Raw genomic sequence first — 22135 nt, forward strand, 5'->3', positions numbered from 1 at the left:
CAGAATAGATTGTTAACTGGCATCAAGACAGAAAGCAAAGAGTGCTAGCAGAGGGTAGTTCTTCAGAGTTGCAGAATGTGATATACCACAAGGCTCAATTTACATTAACAATTTGGACTTCGGAATCAAAAACACAATTTCTAAATTGGCGCATGACACTATGGGGGGGTGGTGATGGTGCTGTTGGGGTGGGCGATGGTCAATACTGAAGAGGACTGCAACAATTGCAGGAGTACATGAATAAACTTGCATAATTGTCAATTAAATTCAGCACAGTGTGATGGTCCATCTGCATTTGGGGAAAAAACATTTTATATTGAAATGATGGTCCCTTTAAGAACTAGGTTTCTCTTGGAATTGATTTCTGGTAAAGCATCTCACTTCAAGTAAATGATCCTGTGACCAAGATGCACGGGAGATGCAAAGTAGAACAGCAAAGGATCAACAGAAGTTACTTATAGGGGAGAGTAGATTGTAGGTGTGGCTCTCTCAAGCAGGGATTTAGTTTTTAGAACAATCTGGCTGCAGAGCAAAGAACAGCAGAGTTCGTTTGAAATTTGGTATAATAGCTAAGAGCGTTTAAACCTCTTGTTAACTGAAGGACTGTAAACAGTGAGTTAGTCTTCTGGAGTAGCCAAGGCGAGGACAGATAGAGAATTTTAGTTGCAAGACTCCAGAGTTAAAGAATATTAGAACATGAGAGTTCTGCCCGGAGCTGGCACAGCTTAGATGCTAGCTATGCCTGTGTTGAACTGGGACTCTGGAACCATGAGATGGTTGGAGAAAATTTGAAGGGAAAACCTCGCTGGAAGTAAGCAGAAGGCCCAAGAAGGCCCACCCCTTATTCGAATCTTGGAAGCGGTACTCAGATTAAGTGGTTAATCTTAGAAATTTTGACAAGTATCTCACTTTAATTTTGAGGGTGTAAGTTCAATAGGTGTAGAAAGAAATTTGAATTAAATTTGGTTTAGAAAATAAGTAATTCTGTTCATTGTACTTTTGACCATTTGAGATAGTGCAGTTATTAAAATTCATGTTCTTTGATTTTTGTTTTGTAAATTGCTTTTCATTTAAACCTTTAACTTTTTTTCATTCATTCACGGGATGTGGGCTTTGCTGGCTGGGCCAGCATTTATTACCCATCCCCAGTTTCCCTTAAGAAGGTGGTGGTGAGCTGCCTTCTTAAACCGCTGCAGTTCATGTAGTATAGGTGCACCCACAATGCTGTTAGGAAGGGAGTTCCAGGATTTCGACCCAGCGACAGTGAAGGAATGGCGATATATTTCCAAGTGAGGGCAATGAGTGACTTGGAGGGGAACTTCCAGTTGGTGTGCTGCCCTTGTCCTTCTAGATGGTAGTAGTCGTGGATTTGGAAGGTGCTGTCTCAAGAGCCTTGGTGAATTCCTGTAGTGCATCCTGTAGATGGTACACACTACTGCTACTGTGCGTCGGTGGTAGAGAGAGTGAATGCTTGTGGATGTGGTGCTGCTTTGTCCTGGATGGTGTCAAGCTTCTTGAGTGTTGTGGGAGCTGCATTCATCCAAGCAAGTGAGGAGTATTCCATCACACTCCTGACTTGTGATGGCGGACAGGCTTTGGAGAGTCAGGAGGTGAGTTACTCGACACAGGATTCCTAGCCTCTGACCTGCTCTTGTAGCCACAGTAAATTATTTGACTAGTCCAGTTCAGTTTCTGGTCAATGGTAACACCGCGCACCCCCCCTCCTAGGATATTGATAGTGGGGGATTCAGTGATGGTAATGCCATTGAACTTTAAGGGACAATGGTTGGATACTCTCTTGTTGGAGATGGTCATTGCCTGGCACTTATGTGGTGCGAATGTTACTTGTCACTTGTCATCCCAAGCCTGGATATTGCCCAGGTCTTGCTGCATTTGGACATGGACTACTTCAGTAGCCTAATGCTTGTAGCCTAATTCTTTTAGTAAATAGCTGGGTTTTCAGATTCTTAAAAAAAAATACATGTTACTGGCCTTCACCTAGATCATAATGACATAAGTAAGAAGTAGTACATTTTGGGAGGAAGAATAGGAGAGTGACTTAGTATTTGGAAGGCATGAGTTTAGATGGGGTAAAGGAACAAAGCAATCTTGGAATAAAGATACATCAGTCACTAAAAAGTTGCACTGCAGGTTAGCAAAGCCTCTTTTTTTAAAAAAAGAGAAGTAAACCATACACTAGGCTTTATTTCTAGAGAGATGGAGGTTGCAGGGAGGATTTACAAAGATGATCCCAAAATGTATTATCAGAAAAGAATGAACAGCCTGGGCCTCCTTTCTCTCGAAAAAAGAAGGCTGAGAGGCATCCTAATAGAGGTCTTAAAAATTATGAACTTTGATAGAGTAGATACAGAGAGAATGTTTCCACTCTGGGGATGAGGCCTTCAATGTAAGATTGTGACAAAGAAATTTCATCACCCTAAGAGTGTGGAACTTGCTGCCAGAGAGGTGGCTGAAGCAAATAGTATACATGCATTTCAGGGGAAGCTAGACAAATATATAAGGTAGAAGGGAATAAAGGGTTAGGATAAAAGATTTAGATGAGCAAAGAGGAGAAGGCTAGAGTGCAACAGAAATGTTGGCACGGGCTGGTTGGACCAAACAGCCTGTTTTTGTGCCGTATATCCGATGTAGTCCTATGTAGTGAACAGAAGCTTTATAACTGAATTCAGCAGGACACAACTATCCACTTCCACCCATTTCTTATAAAAGAAAGGTTGTGCTCAGCTATCCCCTGACTTTTCCAATCCAAACAATTTTTAATTCAGTTTGATATCTTCTCCCATTCCATGTCCCTTAGTGTTCTCTCATAATCTCCCATGTACTGTATCTTCTTCTCAAAGGATTTCCTAAAGTCCAAATAAAAGAAAGAATTGTATTTAAGTAGCACTTTCCTCAGAACCACCCAGTATCACAGTATCTTTACAGTGTAGGTGGCCATTCGGCCCACTGAGTCTGCACTGGCTCTCTGAAAGAGCATTCCACCTAGTCCCACTCCCCTGCCTTATCCCTGCAACCTTGCACATTCTCTCTTTTCAGGAAGCAATCCAATTCCCTTTTGAATACTTTGATCGAATCTACCTTCACCACTCTTTCAGGAAGTTTGTTCCAGACTGCAACCACCCTCTGGGTGAAAAAAAAATTTCCTCACCTCCTTTACTCCTTTTCCCAATTATTTTGAATCTGTGCCCTCTAGTTCTTGACGTTCTCTTGAGTGGGAAGAGTTTCTCACTGTTGACCCTGACCATACCCTCAGGACCTTGAATACCTCTATCAAGTCTCCTCTCAGCCACCTTTTCTCCAATGAAGAGAGTCCCAACCTCTCCAATCTATTCTCATAGCTGCAGTTCTCTATCCCTGGAATCATTCTTGTGAATCTCCTCTGTACTCTCTCCAATGCCTTCACATCCTTCCTCAAGTATGGCGCCCAGAACTGTATGCACTATTCCAGATGAGGCCTAACTACACCCAGAGCACTTTACATCCAACAAAGTACATTTGAACTGATGTAATCCATTCCAATGGATTGTTAACCTTGAAATCACATTATAACTGCTTTCCCAACTAGACAAAGAAAAAAATAACCGGTGTAATGTAGGAATTGTAGCAGCCAATTTGCGCACACAGCTCCCACAAAGACTGCAACCCATCAAAGAATGACCAGATTTTTTTAGGACTGAGATAAGGAGAAACGTCTTTATTCAGAGGGTGGTGAACCTGTGGAAGGGAAAAATTTTTGGTCATTTGTTGTTCAAGGGATAACATTGGCTTGGGCATTGGGGATAACTCCCCTGTTTTTCTTCAAATAATACCATGGGATCTTTCCATTAGAGGGCAGATGGGGTCTCAGTTTAATACCTCACACATCTGCCAGTGCAGCACCCCATCAATACTGTGTTACTCAGCATGATAGTTAATTTCTGTGTTCAGGTCCTGTAGTAGGACTCGAATTCAGAACATTGAGAGTCAGAGGCAAGAGAGGCAACTGAGCAACAGCTGGTACTAGCACTGGAATGACTATATGAATTCTATGTCTACTGTATTTCTCCCACCTCTGTTATCTCCTCAAAGAATTCTCTAGTGTTTATGAAACATTTTTGAAATCTGTGCTAACTGTGTGTGATAATTTAATTCTCAATTAAAGATGTTCAAGCACTCAAAGCCTTGAAGTACCTCTGCAGGTTCCTATCTTAGCTATTTACGGTTCCTCAGAAAAATCCTAAGATCTTGGTGCTTTGTCTTATCTGAAATAACTTATCTAAATTGTTCTTTTATCCATCTTAATGTTGCATCATCTCAATCTCAGCTACTTCAGAATTCATCTCCTCGCTGATATCCCCTTTTTAATATTGATGGATATGATTCAGTTAAAAATGGTGCAGGTTTTCTTTATCACCCTCTACAAGTAGCCAATTTTCTCTTTTTGGAGTTCCACCTCAATTTAACCATCGTTGTTTCACTGATATTTGTAAAATATCTAACTGTTCCTTTGTGTTTTTGAATTTTATTTTCTTATCCTCAATCTCAATTTTCCACAGCCCACTCTGAACATCTCTTTTCTTGTATTTGCCTTTCAGAATTAATTATGATAATAGGCCTTCCTTTTTTAAATTTCTAATGCCCTAACATTATTTTATCATCCACTCAAAAATAGAAACATTGTATTATTATAGAAAATAGGAGAAGGAGTAGGTCATTCGGCCCTTTGAGCCTGCTCCACCATTCAGTATGATGATGACTTATCCTCCATCTCAACACCATATTCCCACTTTCTCCCCATACCCCTTGATACCATTTGAGTCTAGAAATTTATCAATTTCCAACTTAAATATACTCAGTGACTTGGCCTCCACAGCCTTCTGAGGTAGAGAATTCCACAGGTTCACCACCCTCAGCTCAGTCCTAAATGGCCTATCCCATATCCTGAGACTGTAACCCCTTCTTCTCTGACCCCCCCACCCCCCAGCCAGAGGAAACATCATCCTTGCAGCCAGTCTATCCAGCCCTGTCAGAATTTTATACGTTTCAATGAGGACCATTCTCATTCTTCTGAACTCCAGTGAATACAGGCCTAGTTGACCCAATCTCTGCTCATACGACAATCCTGCCATCCCAGGAATCAGTCTGGTGAACACTCACTACCCTCCCTCTGTGGCAAGTATATCCTTTCTTTGGTAAGGAGACGAAAATTGCGCACACTACTCCAGATGTGGTTTCACCAAGGCCCTGTACAGCTGCATTAAGACATCCTTGTCCTGTACTCGAGTCGTCTTGCAATGAAGGTCAATATACCATTTGCCTCCTTATCTGCTTGCTGCACCTGCCTGTTTGCTTTCAGTGATAGGTGTACAAGGACACCCAGGTTCCTTTGTAGATCAACATTTCCCAATCTATCACCATTTAAGTAATTCTCTGCCATTCTGTTTTTCCTACCAAAGTGGATAACTTCACCCTTATCCACATTATACTGCGTCTGCCATGTATTTACTCACTCACTCACTCAACCTGTCTAAATCGCCTTGAAGCTTCTTAACACCCTCCTCATCGCTCACATTCCCACCAAGTTTCGTGTCGTCAGCAGACTTTGAAATATTACATTTGGTTTGCTCATCCAAATCATTGATATCCATTGTGAATAACTGGGGCCCAAGCACTGATCCCTGAACAAGTCTATAATGTTATGATCATTGTTCCCTAAAGGACCCCACAAAACAAGAATATTAATTAACCCCTTCTCATTACACAATACCAAATCTAGGATAGCCTGTCCCCCAGTTGGTTCCTCGAAGCACTGGTCTAAAAAAACACCTCGTACAATTCCAGGAATTCATCCGCCATTGTATTATTGCTAATTTGATTTGCCCAGCCAAATGTAGATTAAAGCCACACATGATTAGTGTAGCACACTTGTTACATGTACCTCTAATTTCCTGTTTAATGCCATCCCCTACATTACCACTACTGTTTGGAAGCCTACAGACAATTCCCATTAATGGTTTCCACTCCTTGTTGTTTTTCAATTGCACCCTGACTTATTCTACATCTAGATTTTCTAAGCCAATATTCTCTCTCACTATTGCACTGATTTCATTCTTAACTAACAATGCCACCCCACCTCCTTTTCCTTTTTGCCTGTCCTTCCTAAATATTAAGTGCCCTTGGATATTCAGTTTCCAGCCTTCATCACCCTGCAGCCATGCTCTATAATCACAATCTGATATTAATGAACTCGTGTAATGTTATTTATCAGAATGATGTGAATTAGATATTTTTGTTTGTTTGATGATGCTAATTGACTATTCCTGCCCACTCTCCTCTGGATTGAGATTCAGATTAAGAGAAGTAAACACATCATAATTTTATTCCAAGAACTACTTCAAACCACTGATAAAGCAAGATGTAAAACTAATATTCTGGCTGGGTTGGCATCCTTCCATCTGCGAGAGATGATGGGAATGCTTTGGTGAGGTCAGATGAGGTAAACTGAATTCTTTTGATGGCTGAACAACCAGATGCTTGGAAAGGCAGTGTCTGTCACAAGTGCATTAGGTGAAGCTGACCATTGCCGATGCTACAAGATGATCTCTTCTGGTGCCTTGTTTCCAGGGCTAGCGTCTGCTGTGGAGCTGCTGAAACCACTTGTCATTGTGGTGGCAAACTCCAGCCCATAGCTGATTTCGCCACTTGCATCGGTTGTCAGCTGGAGTTTCCCACTTGCTCTGATTAATGTTGAGGGCTTTCAAATCTTTTTTGACAACATCCTTGAATCGGAGCTCTGGACGCCCTGTTCGTCTCTTGGCACAGGCTTATCTTCCCATGTGCTCATGCCCAAGCCAGCTGTAAGTCACCATTATACATGCCAACATCAGTATTTTGTGGGCCCATTCAGCATAAGTGCACTTGCTGCCAGAAATGGGTGCAATCAGTTGAGTGCCCCATCCAACACTTCTCTCTTCCCCTTCCCAGCTCTGCTTCTGTGGCGAATGTTCCACTCCTCTCTATGCCATTCTCAGCACCAAATGCCTAAACTGCATTCTCTGGATATGGTAGGCATGAATTCCTTTCTTTCATGAGATCCCTACCTACAGTATGCAGGTGCATTTATGCAGGTCATCAGTGCTGGGAGCAGTGTGAAGAGGAGAAGCAGGTTCATTGCATTTGCCACCAGACTCAGGCTAGAGTGCATGCGTTGGGCGTGCAATAAGGGCAGGGTGCAGTTTATACAGCAAAAGAGGAGAATAGAGTGCATCATGTGGGGAAAAGTGCAACAATAAATCGCAAGAGGAAAGGAGGGGACCACATGGCATGGATAAGGGATGGTAGCAGAATACGAGGTAACAGTGTTACTTCGATCCCAAGCTAGATGCTGAAGTATGAAACTAGATGCTAATCCTCTTCTTGATAATAGGTTTAGTTACAGAATGCCACTTTAATATGCCTGCCTCCTTACCTACTAACTTATCTCCTGCACACAATCGCATCGCAACCCCACCTCCGTGTCTCAGCAGTCTCTCTTTCACCTGTGTATCTTGGCAATATGATTAACATAGCATTAACAACAGGAGGGCTTAGAATGCATGGCAAGTGGAAGAATTCATAAGGGCAAGATATATGACAGTGTGACAAGGGGAAAGTGAATGAATGGAGGTAAGTTGGTGGCAGTGAGGGGGAAATTTAATAGGAAAGCAAAGGAAAAATCAGTGGCAATGATTGGGTACTAGGAGGAAAGGGAAAATATTTGGTAATGAAAAGGAGAGAGAAAGCATAAAAGCTTGGAGCAGTGCTTTCAGCAGGAGATGGAGAATGTCAGCATTAACTGAGAGAAAATAGGTTGGAAGAGAGCTCCCATGAACTCTGTGTTGCTAGGGGCGAGGGGGCAAAAAGTGCCAGCATGAGGGAAGAGTGTCACCAGCTTAAATGGCAGAGATGGAAGAAGGGAGAGAAGAAAATGACAGAAAATAGCTTAAATTTATAGAGCCCTTTACTTAGAATATCCAGAAGTACTTTGCACCCTTGAAGTTTTTTTTATTAATTCACAGGACGTGGGCATTGCTGGCTCAGCCAGCATTTGTTGCCCATCCCCAATTGGCTTGAAAAGGCAGTGATGAACAGCCTTTTTGAACTGCTGCAATCCATATGGTATAGGTACACCCACAGTGCTGTTAGGAAGGGAGTTCCAGGACTTTGACCCAGCGACAGAATGGCAATATAATTCCGTGTCAGGGTGTTGTGTTGTTTGGAGGGGAACTTGATGTTCCTACGTGTCTGCTATCCATGTTCTTTTAGGTGGTAGAGGTCATGGGTTTAGAAGTTGCTGTCGAAGGAACCTTGGTGAGTTGCTGTCGGCATCACCCATGCACAGATGATAGAGGGAGTGGATGTTTAAGATGGTGGATGCAGTCCCAATCAAGCAGGCTGCTTTGCCCAAGATGATATCAAGCTTCTTGAGAGTTTGGGGGTTGAGAGTTAGGGATTGGCAACAAATGCTGACCCAGTCAGCGAAGCCCACATCTCGTGAATGAATTTTTTAAAAAGTTGTTAGAGCTGCACTTACCCAGGCAAGTGTAGAGCATACCACTACATTTCTGACTTGTGGACAGGATTTAAGGAGTCACGGGATGAGTTACACACCACAGAATTCACAGTCTCTGACCTACTCTTGTAGCTACAGTGAAAGGCTGGCCCAGTTCATTTTCTGGTCAATGGTAACGCCCCCCCCAGGACATTGGTAATCATGGATTCAATGATGGTAATGCCCTTGAATGTCAAGGGGAGATAGTTAGATTCTCTGTCGTTGGTGCTGGTCATTGCCTGACCCTTGGGTGGTGCAAATGTTGCTTGCCACTATTAGCCAAGCCAGAATGTTGTCCAGGCATGTGGGCAAGGACTGCTTCCGTATCTGAGGAGTCGCAAATGGTACTGAACATCATGCAATCATCAGCAAACATCCCCACTTCTAACCTTATGATGGAGGGAAGGTCATGACAGTATCATAGTGTCTTGACAGTGCAGAAGGAGGCCATACGGCCCATCGTGTCTGCACTGGCTCTCTGAAAGAACATTCCACCTAGTCCCATTCCCCTGCCGTATCCCTGTAACCTTGCACGTTTTCTCTTTTCAAGTAGCAATCCAATTCCCTTTGAATACCTTGATCAAACCTGCCTCCACCACCCTTTCAGAAAGTTTGTTCCAGGCTCCAACCACCCTTTGGATGAAAAAGCCTCACATCACATTTATTCCTTTTGCCAATTATTTTGAATTGTGCCCTCTAGTTCTTGATGTTGAGTGGGAACAGTTTCTCACTATTTACCCTGTCCATACCCCTCAGGACCTTGAATATCTCTATCAAGTCTCCTCTCAGGCTTTTTCCCAAGGTAAACGATCCTAACCTCTCCAATCTACCCTCACAACTGCAGTTCTTCATCCCCGGAATAATTCTTGTGAATCTTCTCTGTACTCTCTCCAATAACTTCACATCCTTCCTCAAATCTAGCGCCCAGAACTGGACGCAGTACTCCAGATGAGGCCATTGATGAAGTAGCTGAAGATGGTTGGGCCTAGGACACCCTCCTGAGGAGCTCTTATAATAATGTCCTAGGACTCAGATGATTGACCTCTAGTATCCACAACCATCTTCTTTTGTGCTGGGTATAACTCCAACCAGTGGAGAATTTTCCTCCTGGTTTCCATAGACTGCTGTTTTGCCATGCTCAGTCAAATGCTGCCTTGATGTCAATGGCTCTCACTCTCACCTCACCTCTTCAGTTCAGCTCATTTGTCCATGTTTGGACCAAATCTGTAATGTAGTCAGGAGCTGAGTGGTCCTGGTGCAACAAAACTGAACACTGGTAAGCAGGTTATTGCTGTGTAAATTTCGTTCGATAGCACTATGGATGACCCCTTCCATCACATTGCTGATGATCAAGAGTAGACTGATGGTGTGGTAATTGCACTGGGTTGGATTTGTCCTGCTCTTTTGTTGGCAGGGCATACCTTGGCAATTTTCCACATTGGCAAATAGATTCCAGTGTGGTAGCTGTACTGGAACAGGCTGACTTGAGGCGTGACTAGTTCTGGAGAACAAGTCTTCAGTACCGCTGCCTGATGTTGTCAGGGCCCATAGCTTTGCAGCATCCAGTACCTTCATCTGTTTCTAGATATCACTTGTAGTGAATTGAATTAGCTGAAAACTGACATCTATGATGTTGGGGACCTCAGGAAAGGCTGAAATGGATCATCTACTCGACACTTCTGGCTAAATATGGTTGTTTCAGTCTTGTCTTTTGCCCTGATGTACTAGTCTCCCCCATCATTGAGAATGGGGATATTTGTGGCTTGTCTCATTTTGGTTTGTTGTTTAATTATCCACCACCATTCATGGCTCAATGTGGTATCACAGAATCACATGTTGCAGAAGAAGCCCTTCGGCCCATCGAGTCTGCGCCAACATGTGAGAAACACCTGACCTACCTACCTAATCCTATTTACCAGCACTTGGCCCATAGCTTTGAATGTTATGAGGTGCCAAGTGCTCACCCAGGTACTTTTTAAAGGATGTGAGGCAACCCACCTCCACCACCCTCCCAGGCAGTGCATTCCAGACCGTCACCACCCTCTGGGTAAAAAGGTTTTTCCTCATATCCCCCCTAAACCTCCTGCCCCTCAGCTTGAACTTATATCCCCTTGTGACTGACCCTTCAACTAAGGGGAACAGCTGCTCCCTACCCACCCTGCCCATGCCCCTCATAATCTTGTACACCTTGATCAGATCGCCCCTCAGTCTTCTCTGCTCCAACGGAAACAACCCAAATCTATCCAACTTCTCTTCATGACTTAAATGTTTCATCCCAGGCAACACTCTGGTGAATCTCCTCTGCACCCCCTCCAGTGCAATCACATCCTCCCTGTATTGTGGCAACCAGAACTGCACACAGTACTCCAGCTGTGGCCTCAATAAGGTTCTATACAACTCCAACATGACCTCCCTACTTTTGTAATCTATGCCTCGATTGATAAAGGCAAGTGTCCCATATACCTTTTTCACCACCCCACTAACATGCTCCTTTGCCTTCAGAGATCTAGGACTGGTAGAGCTTTGATCTAATTCATTGGTTGTGGGATAACTTAGCTCTGTCTGTTGCATGCTGCTTCCACAGTGTTGTAGCTTCACCACGTTGACACTTAATTTTTAGGTGTTGCTCCTGGCACTGCCTCCTGCGTTCTTCATTGAACCAAGTATCATCCACTGTTGTTCTTGGGACAACCAAAGTGCCAATTTCTTAACAGCATTGCCCCATAAACAACAGTCGAAAATATGCCCAACTTATCTGTTTCAGTTAATTGAGAAATAAATTGCTGAAAAAAGAGATGTCGAAGCTTTTCACCTTGCACTCATCAGGACACTTCGCAAGAATACCAATATAGGGGAAAACAACAATTTATACAATATGAGAAGAGAATGCTGATTGGTTGTCATGTGGACTGTGATAGAGGCGTGGCCATGGAGAATGCACCAGTGATGGTGACTGACACTTAATTGCCAAGCATTGTTTGAAATTTAAACCAGGCAGCTTGACCCTAATGTTTAAGGCTTGCCCTGAGGAATGAGTCAATGAATGGCTGTCATTTATTTTGTTTAGCTGAAGCAAGTGCAATGTGTGTACATGTTCTTTGTCTGCAAAGAACAGGATCCTGTGTATTAATATAAGTAGCTTCCAGTACAATGTAAATGCGCCACACAGCAAGCACGACTGATGACCTTAAATTGATTGTCAGCGTAATTCTTAGCACACTGTGGATTATTTGGCAAATGCTTCCTGTTGCAGAATCGCACCAACTGTTGGATACAGTGTTTTGAGTTTTGCAAGCACGGGCTGGTTGGGTATGGTCTGTACCTTGCCCATTGCGAATTGTGGCTGGGACATGTTTGATACAATCCACCAGCCTTTTGGACGTACGGCCTACATACCTAACATCACACTGGCGCTGAAATTCATATGCCACATTACTTATTTGTGTGGTAGGCAGAGCATCATTTTGACTTAACGGCAGCATCCTGTTAGTGGAGAATACCACTCATGTTGCTACTGCATAGTCACAGCATGAAGCAGCTAGCTTCACCTGTTGCTCAAGTTTTTGAGATACCTTGCCCTTCCAGAGTAATCTGAGGTAGACTGGGCACTTTTCAAGGCTGAAAGTGATGTTCTTAAGCCTGTTCGTGAGTTTGCATGATATACAGTGCAAAATGATTTGTTCAGGGTAGCCATTATCTCAGAGGATGCCTTTCATGCACCCTATTTCAGCATCAAGCTTGCATGGTGAACACATGCCTTGGGCCCGATTTACAAGGTTGCCGATACGATCAATCTTATAGCATGTAGAAACGTAAGAATCCCAACACATATATTGACCAGTGAAGGTAGGCTTGTAGTAGACCGTTAGAGAACCCCCTGGAGATTTCCTGCCTAGTACATCAAGGGAGGGGAGTTTATTTGACTGCTCCATTTCAAAGGTGAATTTGAGCACAGGATGGAGCCCATCAAGACATGTAAGGAAATTATTACATGCAGCTGCCAATTTAAATATAGCGAACATTTCATCCGCATATCAGAAATATGCAAGGAGTAGGAAGTTAGGTGTCATTCCATCGAAGATACGTTTCTGATGGAACCCAACAAAGATATTTGCGAGAGCTGGACCTAGAGGAGATCCAGAGGCAACACCATTTATTTGGGCATTGTTATTATTTGGTGTCATTAAAACTGAACTCAACTGCGCATTGCCAAGTTCATAAGTTTAGTGAATACTGGTTCACACAATGGTTGCAGATATAGATTATCATGATATAAAGCTGTAGTGCAAATATCTGTGGTTTCCTTAAGTGGAACATTTGTGAATAGGCTAGCAATGTCAAATGAGCACATGCTGATGGTGGGGCAGTAGGAATGCGGTTGGATGTTTTAGTAAGGTGGTGAGCCTCTCTTGTTGGAAAGGGTCATTGCCTGGCACTTGTCAGTCCAAGCTTGGCTCATGTCCAGGTATTGCTGCATACAGGCATGAAATGTGTCATTACCTGACAATTCACGAATGGAGCTGAATGCAATCACCAGCAAACATTCCACTTCTGACCTCAAGGCGAAGGGCTGGCCATTGACGAAGCAGGTGAGGATAGTTAGGCCTAGGATACGGCATGGGATCGCCTTCAACATTATGGGCCTAAAATAGTTAGCCTCCAACAACCATAATCTCCGTTGATTTCAGTTTCACTTGGGCTCTTTGCTGTGCTCAGGAAAATGCCGCCTTAATGTCAAGGGCAGTCACTCTCGATTCACATCTAGAATGTACATGTTTGGGGCAAGGATGTAATGTGGTCTGGAGCTGAATGCCTCTAAATGATCATAATTGGGCAGGTATTTGCTGAGTAAGTACCGATTCATAGTGATGAAGGATGAACCCTTCCAGTGTGTGCATTGTTCTCTATCAACTTATGCCTAAATAGTTTTCTTCTCCAATTATTTGAATTAATTTTGTACTATGCAATCTTATTTTAAAACTGTCTTGATACTGATTTATGGTTTTCAGAGAAAACCACTATCTTAATTACGTTTTGCAATTTTGCAAAATGGTGTAAAATCATTTAATACTTTTATTTTTCAGAGTTGAACTTGGAGTGTGCAAATTCACCTGCAGTAAAATTAAGACCAAAGATGTCACTGCATTCATATGGAAGTCGAGAAGGGTCAGTGTCAGGTCGGTCAGGAGAGTGTAGCCCAGTTCCAATGGGTTCAATTCCAAGAAGAGGATTGGTCAATGGAAGCCGAGAAAGCACTGGCTACTTGGAAGAGCTAGAAAAGGAAAGGTACGTCTTAGTTTATATTGTTCCAAGTAACTACATGTCTTTAATGTATGGATCTAGAGCAGTTACTCAAAAGTTCTCTCTCTGGGTTAGCCGCTTCTTTAACTCACACCATGTGAAGCTAAAACGAATGCTTATGTATATATCACATTAATATAGCAACTCAAATATCATGTGAATGTTTATTAATTAATAATCTGTAATAAAGTAGAAGTCTTATGACTAGCATATTTCATGATGATGAAACCTTACTGGCAGATTTTTTTTTGGTTATAAATTTCCATGTCCGCATTTAGAATGAAACTGTTGAAATACTTATCGAACTATGTTGAATATGGTCACGTTTGTGGTATAAATAATACATGTTATTCAGCTCAAGCATGGTTGGTGTCTGGATATAGCTGCATGTGGGAATGAACTGTTTCATTAATTGAGGTACGGCGAATGGATCTGAACACTGAATCAACAGTGAATAGCTCCACTTCTCATTTTATGATTTAAGGGAGCTCATTGGTGAAGCGGCAGAAGAAACAACAGCAAAGGATGCTGCTTTGAAGATATTTGGTAGTCATGTCTTGGGGCTGAGATGATTAGCTTTATTAACAATCGTCTTACTTTATACCAAATATAACTCCACCAGTGGAGAGTTTTACCCTTGATCCCATTGATCTATTAAGGAGTCCTTCGTAACATGTTTGGTTGAATGTTGCTTGGTTGAATGTCAGCTTCTTCATTAATTTGATTTGCTGACAATTTGGATTAAGAAGGTAGTGTGGTAACTGGCTGGGTTGAATTTGGCCTGGTTTTTGTGGACGGCATATCTGGCAAAGCGTCCATTGTCGTCTTGATATACTGGAACACCTTAGCTTAGGGGACAGATAGTTCTCGAGCACAGCTCTTCAATGTTATAGTTAGGATGTAGGACTGGAGCCTTTGCTGTATACAGGTCACTTAGCTGTTTCTTCATGGCATGTAAAGTGATTCTAATTGGCTGTGGCCTGGGATCTGTGTTGGCATACTCAGGAGAAAGCCAAGTAGGATTATATTTTGCTACTTCCGTCTAAAGATTGATGCAAATGCTTCAATTTTGTCTTTTGCACTTGCTGAGCTCCAACATTGTTGAGGATGAGAATGCCCATGGATTCTCCACCTCTTCTTGTTGCTTGCTTAATTTCCAGCGCTATTCATGATTTGATGTGGCAGAGCTTTGACCTGATCAATTGGCTGTGGGATTGCTTAAATCTGCCTGTTGCTTTCGTTATTTGGCATGCGTGTAGTTGTATGTCTTAGCTTCAGCAGGTTCATTTTTAGATATGACTAGTGTTGTTCCAGCATGCGTTTTTCTGCTTCTTAGTATCCTTCCCCTCCCCAGCTACCACTGCAAAGAAATTCCAATGCTCCAGCCTTTTTTTTTCCTGCTTACCCAATAGTCATAATTTTTGCTATTTAACTGTGAAGAATTATATGAAAGTAAGGACATAATTTATGACTTTAAAATAGAAACTGAATTATGTCTGCACATCTTAAGACTATACTTGGTCTTCACTCCTATTTACAACACTGTCAGAGATGGATGAGTACATTCCAAAAATAAATTCATACGCCGTTCCTGTTCTAATGTTTGCCCCCCATCATACCTGTCCTAATTTTAGTTTTTCCAAATAATATAACCACCTGTTGCTATTTATATACATTTTCAAAAGCAAAAAATTCTAAGATACATTTGCTTTTCAGATTCAAGCATCATTTTATTATTTCACTTATTTTTATTTATTTAGTGAAAGCAAATCCCCTAAGCCGGGCAGCAGCCCCCTCATTTGCTGAGTTTAAGGTCGTTTTAGTGTGAAATAACTTTTATAACAGGTAGTTTCTGGCTAAAATCTAACCCTAACAGTAAGGTTTGTCTGAGCTGTGCTAAAATTATGATGATTAAGCTGGTCACTTGTGACTGAGTCATTCTTTGGTTAAATTTCTTGTCTGTGCGCACCATCGGCCACAGTATAGGACAGGTTCGTTTGAATATTGCCTGCAGTTTTTGTTAAATTGTACTGTGTGTATAATTGTGTCAGTTTTCCTCGCCAATTTTCTCCACTACTTGCCTTTCGAATAGCCCTTTACTTCTTGTTCAGATACAGTTCTTCCAGTGGTCACCAGCTTATCCAAGTGGCCAGCATTCACATATGAGCCTTGAGGATGAGTGTCACAGGCTATTGAACAATAGGGCAAAAAAGCAATCCTTTTTGTATTTAGTGGATACATACGTACTTTACGTATAATAATTAGGAGTAGGAAACTTGAGTTTCCCTTTCTTCGTTGTGACCATTTGCAGAACCAATGCATCCACCTTTGGTGAGATTAGTTGACTACACAGAGCAAGGATTAAATCTGGAATGCTACTTGTCTAGAATAGATATAGTAGCTTTGGGTTGATATTCTTTCTACAGACTTTAGAATCCTTTATCATTCTGATGCCAAGCCACTGTTTTGCTTTCTTTGGTTTGTCTTCAGTTCTTCATGCAGCCACAGTAACCTTTCTAATTGTAGTTCAGAGGCTTTCCAACATAACTTAGTTTTTTGTCTGTTGTGCACTCCAACATTTTGCTTGGTGGCTCTCCATATGATAGTAAAGATTAAATAAAGTAAATCCAAATATAGAATCAGAATGGTTACAGCACAGAAGGAGGCCATTTGGCCAGTCATATCCATGCTGGCTCTCTGCAATGTCAACTAAGCTGGTCCCAGTATCCTGCCCTTTCCCTCAAGCCCTGCAATTATTTTCTTTTCAGCTGCTTATCCCATTTCCTTTTGAAGACCCAGATTGTATCAGCCTCCACCACACTTTTGGGCAGTGCATTCCAGATCCTAACCACTTGCTGCTTTAAAAAGCTTTTCCTCATGTCAATTTTCGTTCTTTTGCCTTTTCACCTTAAATTGGTTTCCTCTGGTTCTCTACCCTGTGACCAGCAGGAACGGTTTATCTCTCTTTATTCTGCCTAGATCCATCATGATTTTGAACACCTCTATCGAATCTTCTCTCAACCTTCTCTCTTCTAAGGAGAACGAGCTCACCTTCTCCAATCTATCCACAAAAGAGTCTCAGAAGCTGGGCGATAAATTAAAAAGCAGGAGCTCAAGATAGCAATCTCTGGGTTCCTGCCCAAGCCGCATGCAACTTGGCGTAGGAGCAGACAGTTCAGGATAATGAACACATGGATGAAGATCTGGGCTGGAATCTTCGGGCCCTTCTGCAGGAGGAAGCTTGGCAGGTGTGGGAGGCCACGAATCAGTTTTTCCACAGTGGGATGAACTTTTGCAATTAAGTTCTCAGGACTTTAAAGGCGGGTCAAACTTCTGGACAACCCGCACTCTCCGTGCCCGGACAGCCCCTCCACCCCTTACTCCCCAGACGGCCCTTGCACCTCTTGCTCCCCAGACTGCCTATATTCCAGTAAAGACAAAGGGTGGGACCAACAAATCCAGGGAACCCTGGATGTCGAGGGTTATACAGGATTGGATAAAGAGAAAAAGGGAGGTTTATGACAGATACCAAGGGCTTAAAACAGCGGCAGCCCTAAAGGACTATAGAATGTGTAGGGGGGGAACTTAAAAAGGAAATTAGGAGAGCAAAAAGGGGGCATGAGAAAACATTGGCAGGTAAAATAAAGGAAAATCCAAAGTTATTTTATAAGTACATTAAGAGTAAGAGGATAACTAGGGAAAGAGTAGGGCCCATTAAGGACCATAGTGGTAATTTTTATGTGGAGCCGGAAGACATAGGAAGGGTTCTAAATGAATACTTTGTGTCGGTGTTCACAAGTGAGAGGGATGACGTGGTATGGAAATCAGGCAGAAGGACTGTGATATAATTAAAGAAATTAGCATAGAAAGGGAGGGGGTACTAAGCGGTCTGGCAGGCTTACAAGTAGATAAATCTCCAGGCCTGGATGAAATGTATCCCAGGCTGTTGAATGAGGCAAGGGAGGACATAGCAGGGGCGCCGGCAACAATTTTCAATACCTCTCTGGTCGCAGGAGAGGTGCCAGAGAACTGGAGGACAGCCAGTGTGGTACCATTATTCAAGAAGGGAGGAAGGGATAAACTAGAGAACTACAGGCCAATCAGTCTAACCTCAGTGGTGGGGAAACTATTGGAAGCAATTCTGAGGGACAGAGTTAATCTACACTTGGAGAGGCAGGGATTAATCAAGGACATTTAGCATGGTTTTGTTAAGGGGGGGTCATGTCTGACTAATTTGATTGAATTTTCTGAAGAGATAATCAGGTGTGTAGATGAGGTCAATGCATTTGACGTATTCTACTTGGACTTCAGCAAGGCTTTGATAAGGTCCTGCATGGGAGATTGATAATGAAGGTAAGAGCCCATGGGATCCAAGGCAATTTGGCAAATTGGACTCCAGAATTGGCTGAGTGGCAGGAAGCAGAGGCTGATGGCTGAGGGGTGTTTTTGTGACTGGATGCCTGTGTCCAGTGGGGTTCCACAGGGATCGGTGTTGGGTCCCTTGCTTTTTGTGGTATATATAAACAATTTAGACTTGAGTGTAGGAGGGTTGATCAGTAAATTCACAAATGTCACGAAAGTTGGTGGGGTAGTAAATAGTGAAGAGGATAGCCTTAGATCACAGGATATAGACGGGCTGGTCAGATGGGCTGATTAGTGGCAATTGAAATTTAATCTGGATAAGTGTGAGGTGATGCACTTGGGCAGGACAAACAAGGTACGGGAATACACGATGAATGGTAGGACCCTGGGAAGTACTGAGGATCAGATGGACCTTGGTTTGCATGTCAACCGATCCCTTTAGGTGGCGGGACAGGTAGATAAGGTGGTTAAAAAGCATATGGGATACTTGCCTTTATTAGCCGAGGTATTGAATATAAGAGCAGGGAAGTTATGCTGAAACTGTATAAAACGCTAGTTAGGCCACAGCTGGAGTATTGCGTGCAGTTCTGGAATATGCATTATAGGAAGTATGTGATTGCACCAGAGTGCAGAGGAGATTTACCAGGATGTTGCCTAGGCTGGAGAGTTTTAGCTGTGAGGAGAGATTCGATAGACTGGGGTTATTTTCCCTGGAGTAGAGGAAATTAAGGGGGGACATGATTGAGGTGTATAAAATTATGAGGGGCATAGTTAGGGTAGACAGGAAGGAACTTTTCCCCTTGGTGGAGGGATCAATAACCAGGGGCCTATATTTAAGGTAAGGGGCAGGAGGTTTAGAGGGGATGTGAGGGAGAATTTTTTTCACCCAGAGGGTGATGGGAATCTGGAACTCACTGCCTGAAAGGGTGGTAGAGGCAGAAACCCTCATAACATTTCAGAAGTATTTGGATGTGCACTTGCAATGCTATAGCAGACAAGGCTGTGGGCCTGGTGCTGGAAAATGGGATTAGAATAGTTAAGTACTTGTTTGACCGGCACAGACTTGATGGGCCGAAGGGCCTTTTTCTGTGCTGTAGAACTCGATGACTCTATGGCCCCTGTACTAACCCTGCCTCCATTGCCCATTCACTGCTCCAGACCTCCCTGCTAACCATTCCACTTTTGCCCAGCCACTGCTCTGCTCTTCCCTGATAAGCCTGCCTCCTTATTGTATGCAGTTGCATGTAACGCATACTCATTAAAAGGCAAGTTTGCAGGAATTAAACACCCCCTCCAAATTAAGTTCTCTGCCAGCGAGGAACTTGAACATTCACATTTACGACTGCATATTAGTGGTATGAACCTGGCAAGGTAGCATTCTCCCATGATTACCAGTGAATAGCCACTGCATTGTCCTCTTTGGGTAGCGTCTGTAAATCAGTCAATGCTTGCGACCAGGTGGTGGCTGTGCAATGTGCGTGGAGGATGACCCAGGGAGTCAGGCTTAGCAGGGAAGAGCGGGGCAGTGATTGGCAAAGTGGGAAGGTTAGCGAGAAAGCCTAGAGCAGTGGATGGGCAATGGAGACAGGGTTAGTGCAGAGGCCTCCCGGGGGTGAGAGTGCAGGGGCAGTCCGGTGGGAGTTGCCGTGGCAGGCTAATCCACTCGGGTGTTGATCATGCTTTTGGTTGGGGAAGGGACTGCCTGAATAGTGATGTTGGCAGAGGAAAACATCCAAGGGGTGGGGACATGGATGTTGAGGGGTGGGTCCTGAGTCTTAAGATTAGGGTACTGGGAGGCAGAGGGCATGGTAATGGTGACTGGGGAGTTGGATCCGGTAGGATGCGAGTAGCAGCGTCATGATCCAGTACTGTAGGGTTTCCTGGGGCTGGCCTTGAAAAGTCAGGGTGATGGTAGCCTTAAGGACAGGAGGGGGTCAGGGTCTGAATGGGGAGGTGCACTTGGACGGTTAAGGGCTCAGGGGAGAGAGCAGGGATAAAGAAGCAAAGTATTATAGGGTTAAGAGTAATGGGGGAAGGTGCAAGGTGAACAGGGGGCTGATAAAGGATAATGTGGTGTTGGTGAAGGAAGATGAGGAAGCTTGGGTGACAGGGAGGATAGAAGGTACTGGACCTTCCTTGTTACACAATGTGCACCATTGTTTTACTTGCAAATGTCGCAACGCAGTCCCACGATGAGTGCCAGGAGGAGCGTCTCCAGTGGTGAGCGGAGTGACTGGTGTGCTTAGTGAACCAACCAAAAGGGCACCTGATCATTTGTCAACTGGATGGTGAACCATGCTCAAGTGCATTTTCATTTCTGTGGTCAAACCCCCAAGAAAGCAGCAGCATTTCTCCTTAACTTGTGGGTCTCATTGCAGCGCATCCCAGCAAAGTCTGGAGCAGTGAAGCTTGAGTTGAAGGCCATCTCCTCTTGACCAAGGCAGGGATGGCCAGAGTGGGCAAGGGATGTTGTGCTCCACAGTGCCCAGGTGGAGGATGGCCCCAATGTGCCTGCTAGGAACCAAGAGGTGTCCGGGTAGGTAATAATGGCGGTTAAGGGAGTGGGCGTTACACCTATGATGGCAAAGGTTCTACCAAATGTGTCTCAAGGGTTTTGGAGGGATGGTGCTTAGACGTGGCATTCATGACCCCGGTCCAGGCAACATATATTCATGCATGTGGATGTCTGAATGAGAGAAGCACTCATCTGTGGTCCTCCAGTATGGGCTTGGTGGGATGTGGTGGGGGTAATACCAGGGGTAGACCAATACTAGACATATGCCTTCCCATTGGCTCAATTGATCAGGGATGGAGGGAAAAGTTTCAAACAATGTGATTACTACATGGGTCACTCCAATCTGTTTGCAGAGCACCTCAGGCATACCAAATGATGGCTGAAGGCAACTATGTCATTTTGCTAGCCATGGTGCAACTGAAGAGGAACTGGCGCCGTGTGGCCCAACGCCAGGAACAGCAGCAGCAAGAGGCAGAGGCTGCTCAAAAATCCTTGTCTGAGGGATCCTAATCGGCTGACCAGTACCTGCTGGATGGCCAGATTGGCACCAAGGCCTCAACTTTTAACAGTGATGCCCAAGGATGCCTCCTACAAAACCCTATACCTTCCACAATAGATCATGTAATACAGTAAATGGTGATTGCATAGGCCCACATCATTTGTGGGTGCTCGGCAATGAAGTGCAATGCACTTAAATGTACGTGATCATTTCAGCAGTATCATGCGAATACATCAAGTGAAGCATGGTGAAATCATACATGCATTTACAATTATGATTGATATTTATAGTGATTATACACCTTTGTGCCCTAAATGTTTCTTTATCTATCTTTTCCTAACACTACGCTACATCCACAGCTGAGGTGGAGGCAGCCCACTGACTGCTATGCCCCGTTGACTGTGGGGATTTTGGCAGGCCCAGAGGACCCGGTCTGCTAAGGATTTCCTGCACAAGTGTAGGTGCATCATCCTCGGCCTGACCTGCTGGGGAGGCTAAGATGTCATTTGCAGAGGAGAGGTTGAGCGGCAGAGACCTTTGGAATGTCCTGTGGTGAAGCCCCCAGGGTAGCTTGCTGGCACTCCTCTTCCCTGTTGGTGCGCAACGGCACCTCACTGACTCCTTGTAGAGATGGGGCACTGACAAGGAGGTTAAGGTGACCTGTCCCCTCTCACCTAGCCTGCACCCATAACTAATACAATTGAATGCAGGTCTAAGCACACATCTGGGAGCCACTAAATTGTTCTGCTGGACCTGGATCTTCAAGGTATCTGCCACCCTTTCCGAGGAGGCAGCTAAGCATTCGCGTGCCAGAGCCATGACAGCAGACAGAACGTGGATGGACTCTTCAAGCCTTCGATCCAGTCTG

General features: G+C 43.8%; 1 protein-coding gene across 5 annotated transcripts in view; it reads left to right on the plus strand.

Moving 5' to 3' along the window:
* apc (APC regulator of WNT signaling pathway) overlaps positions 1-22135 on the plus strand; it is a 258558-nt gene that overhangs the window by 155733 nt on the left and 80690 nt on the right. For all 5 annotated transcript variants that reach the window (XM_041185629.1, XM_041185627.1, XM_041185626.1 and 2 more), the window contains one exon: positions 13675-13876. In XM_041185629.1, coding sequence (XP_041041563.1) covers positions 13675-13876 — 202 coding nt within the window. The remainder of the gene's footprint in view (positions 1-13674; positions 13877-22135) is intronic.

Source organism: Carcharodon carcharias, chromosome 4 (genome assembly GCF_017639515.1).
Source record: "Carcharodon carcharias isolate sCarCar2 chromosome 4, sCarCar2.pri, whole genome shotgun sequence".
In the NCBI taxonomy this organism is placed as follows: domain Eukaryota; kingdom Metazoa; phylum Chordata; class Chondrichthyes; order Lamniformes; family Lamnidae; genus Carcharodon; species Carcharodon carcharias.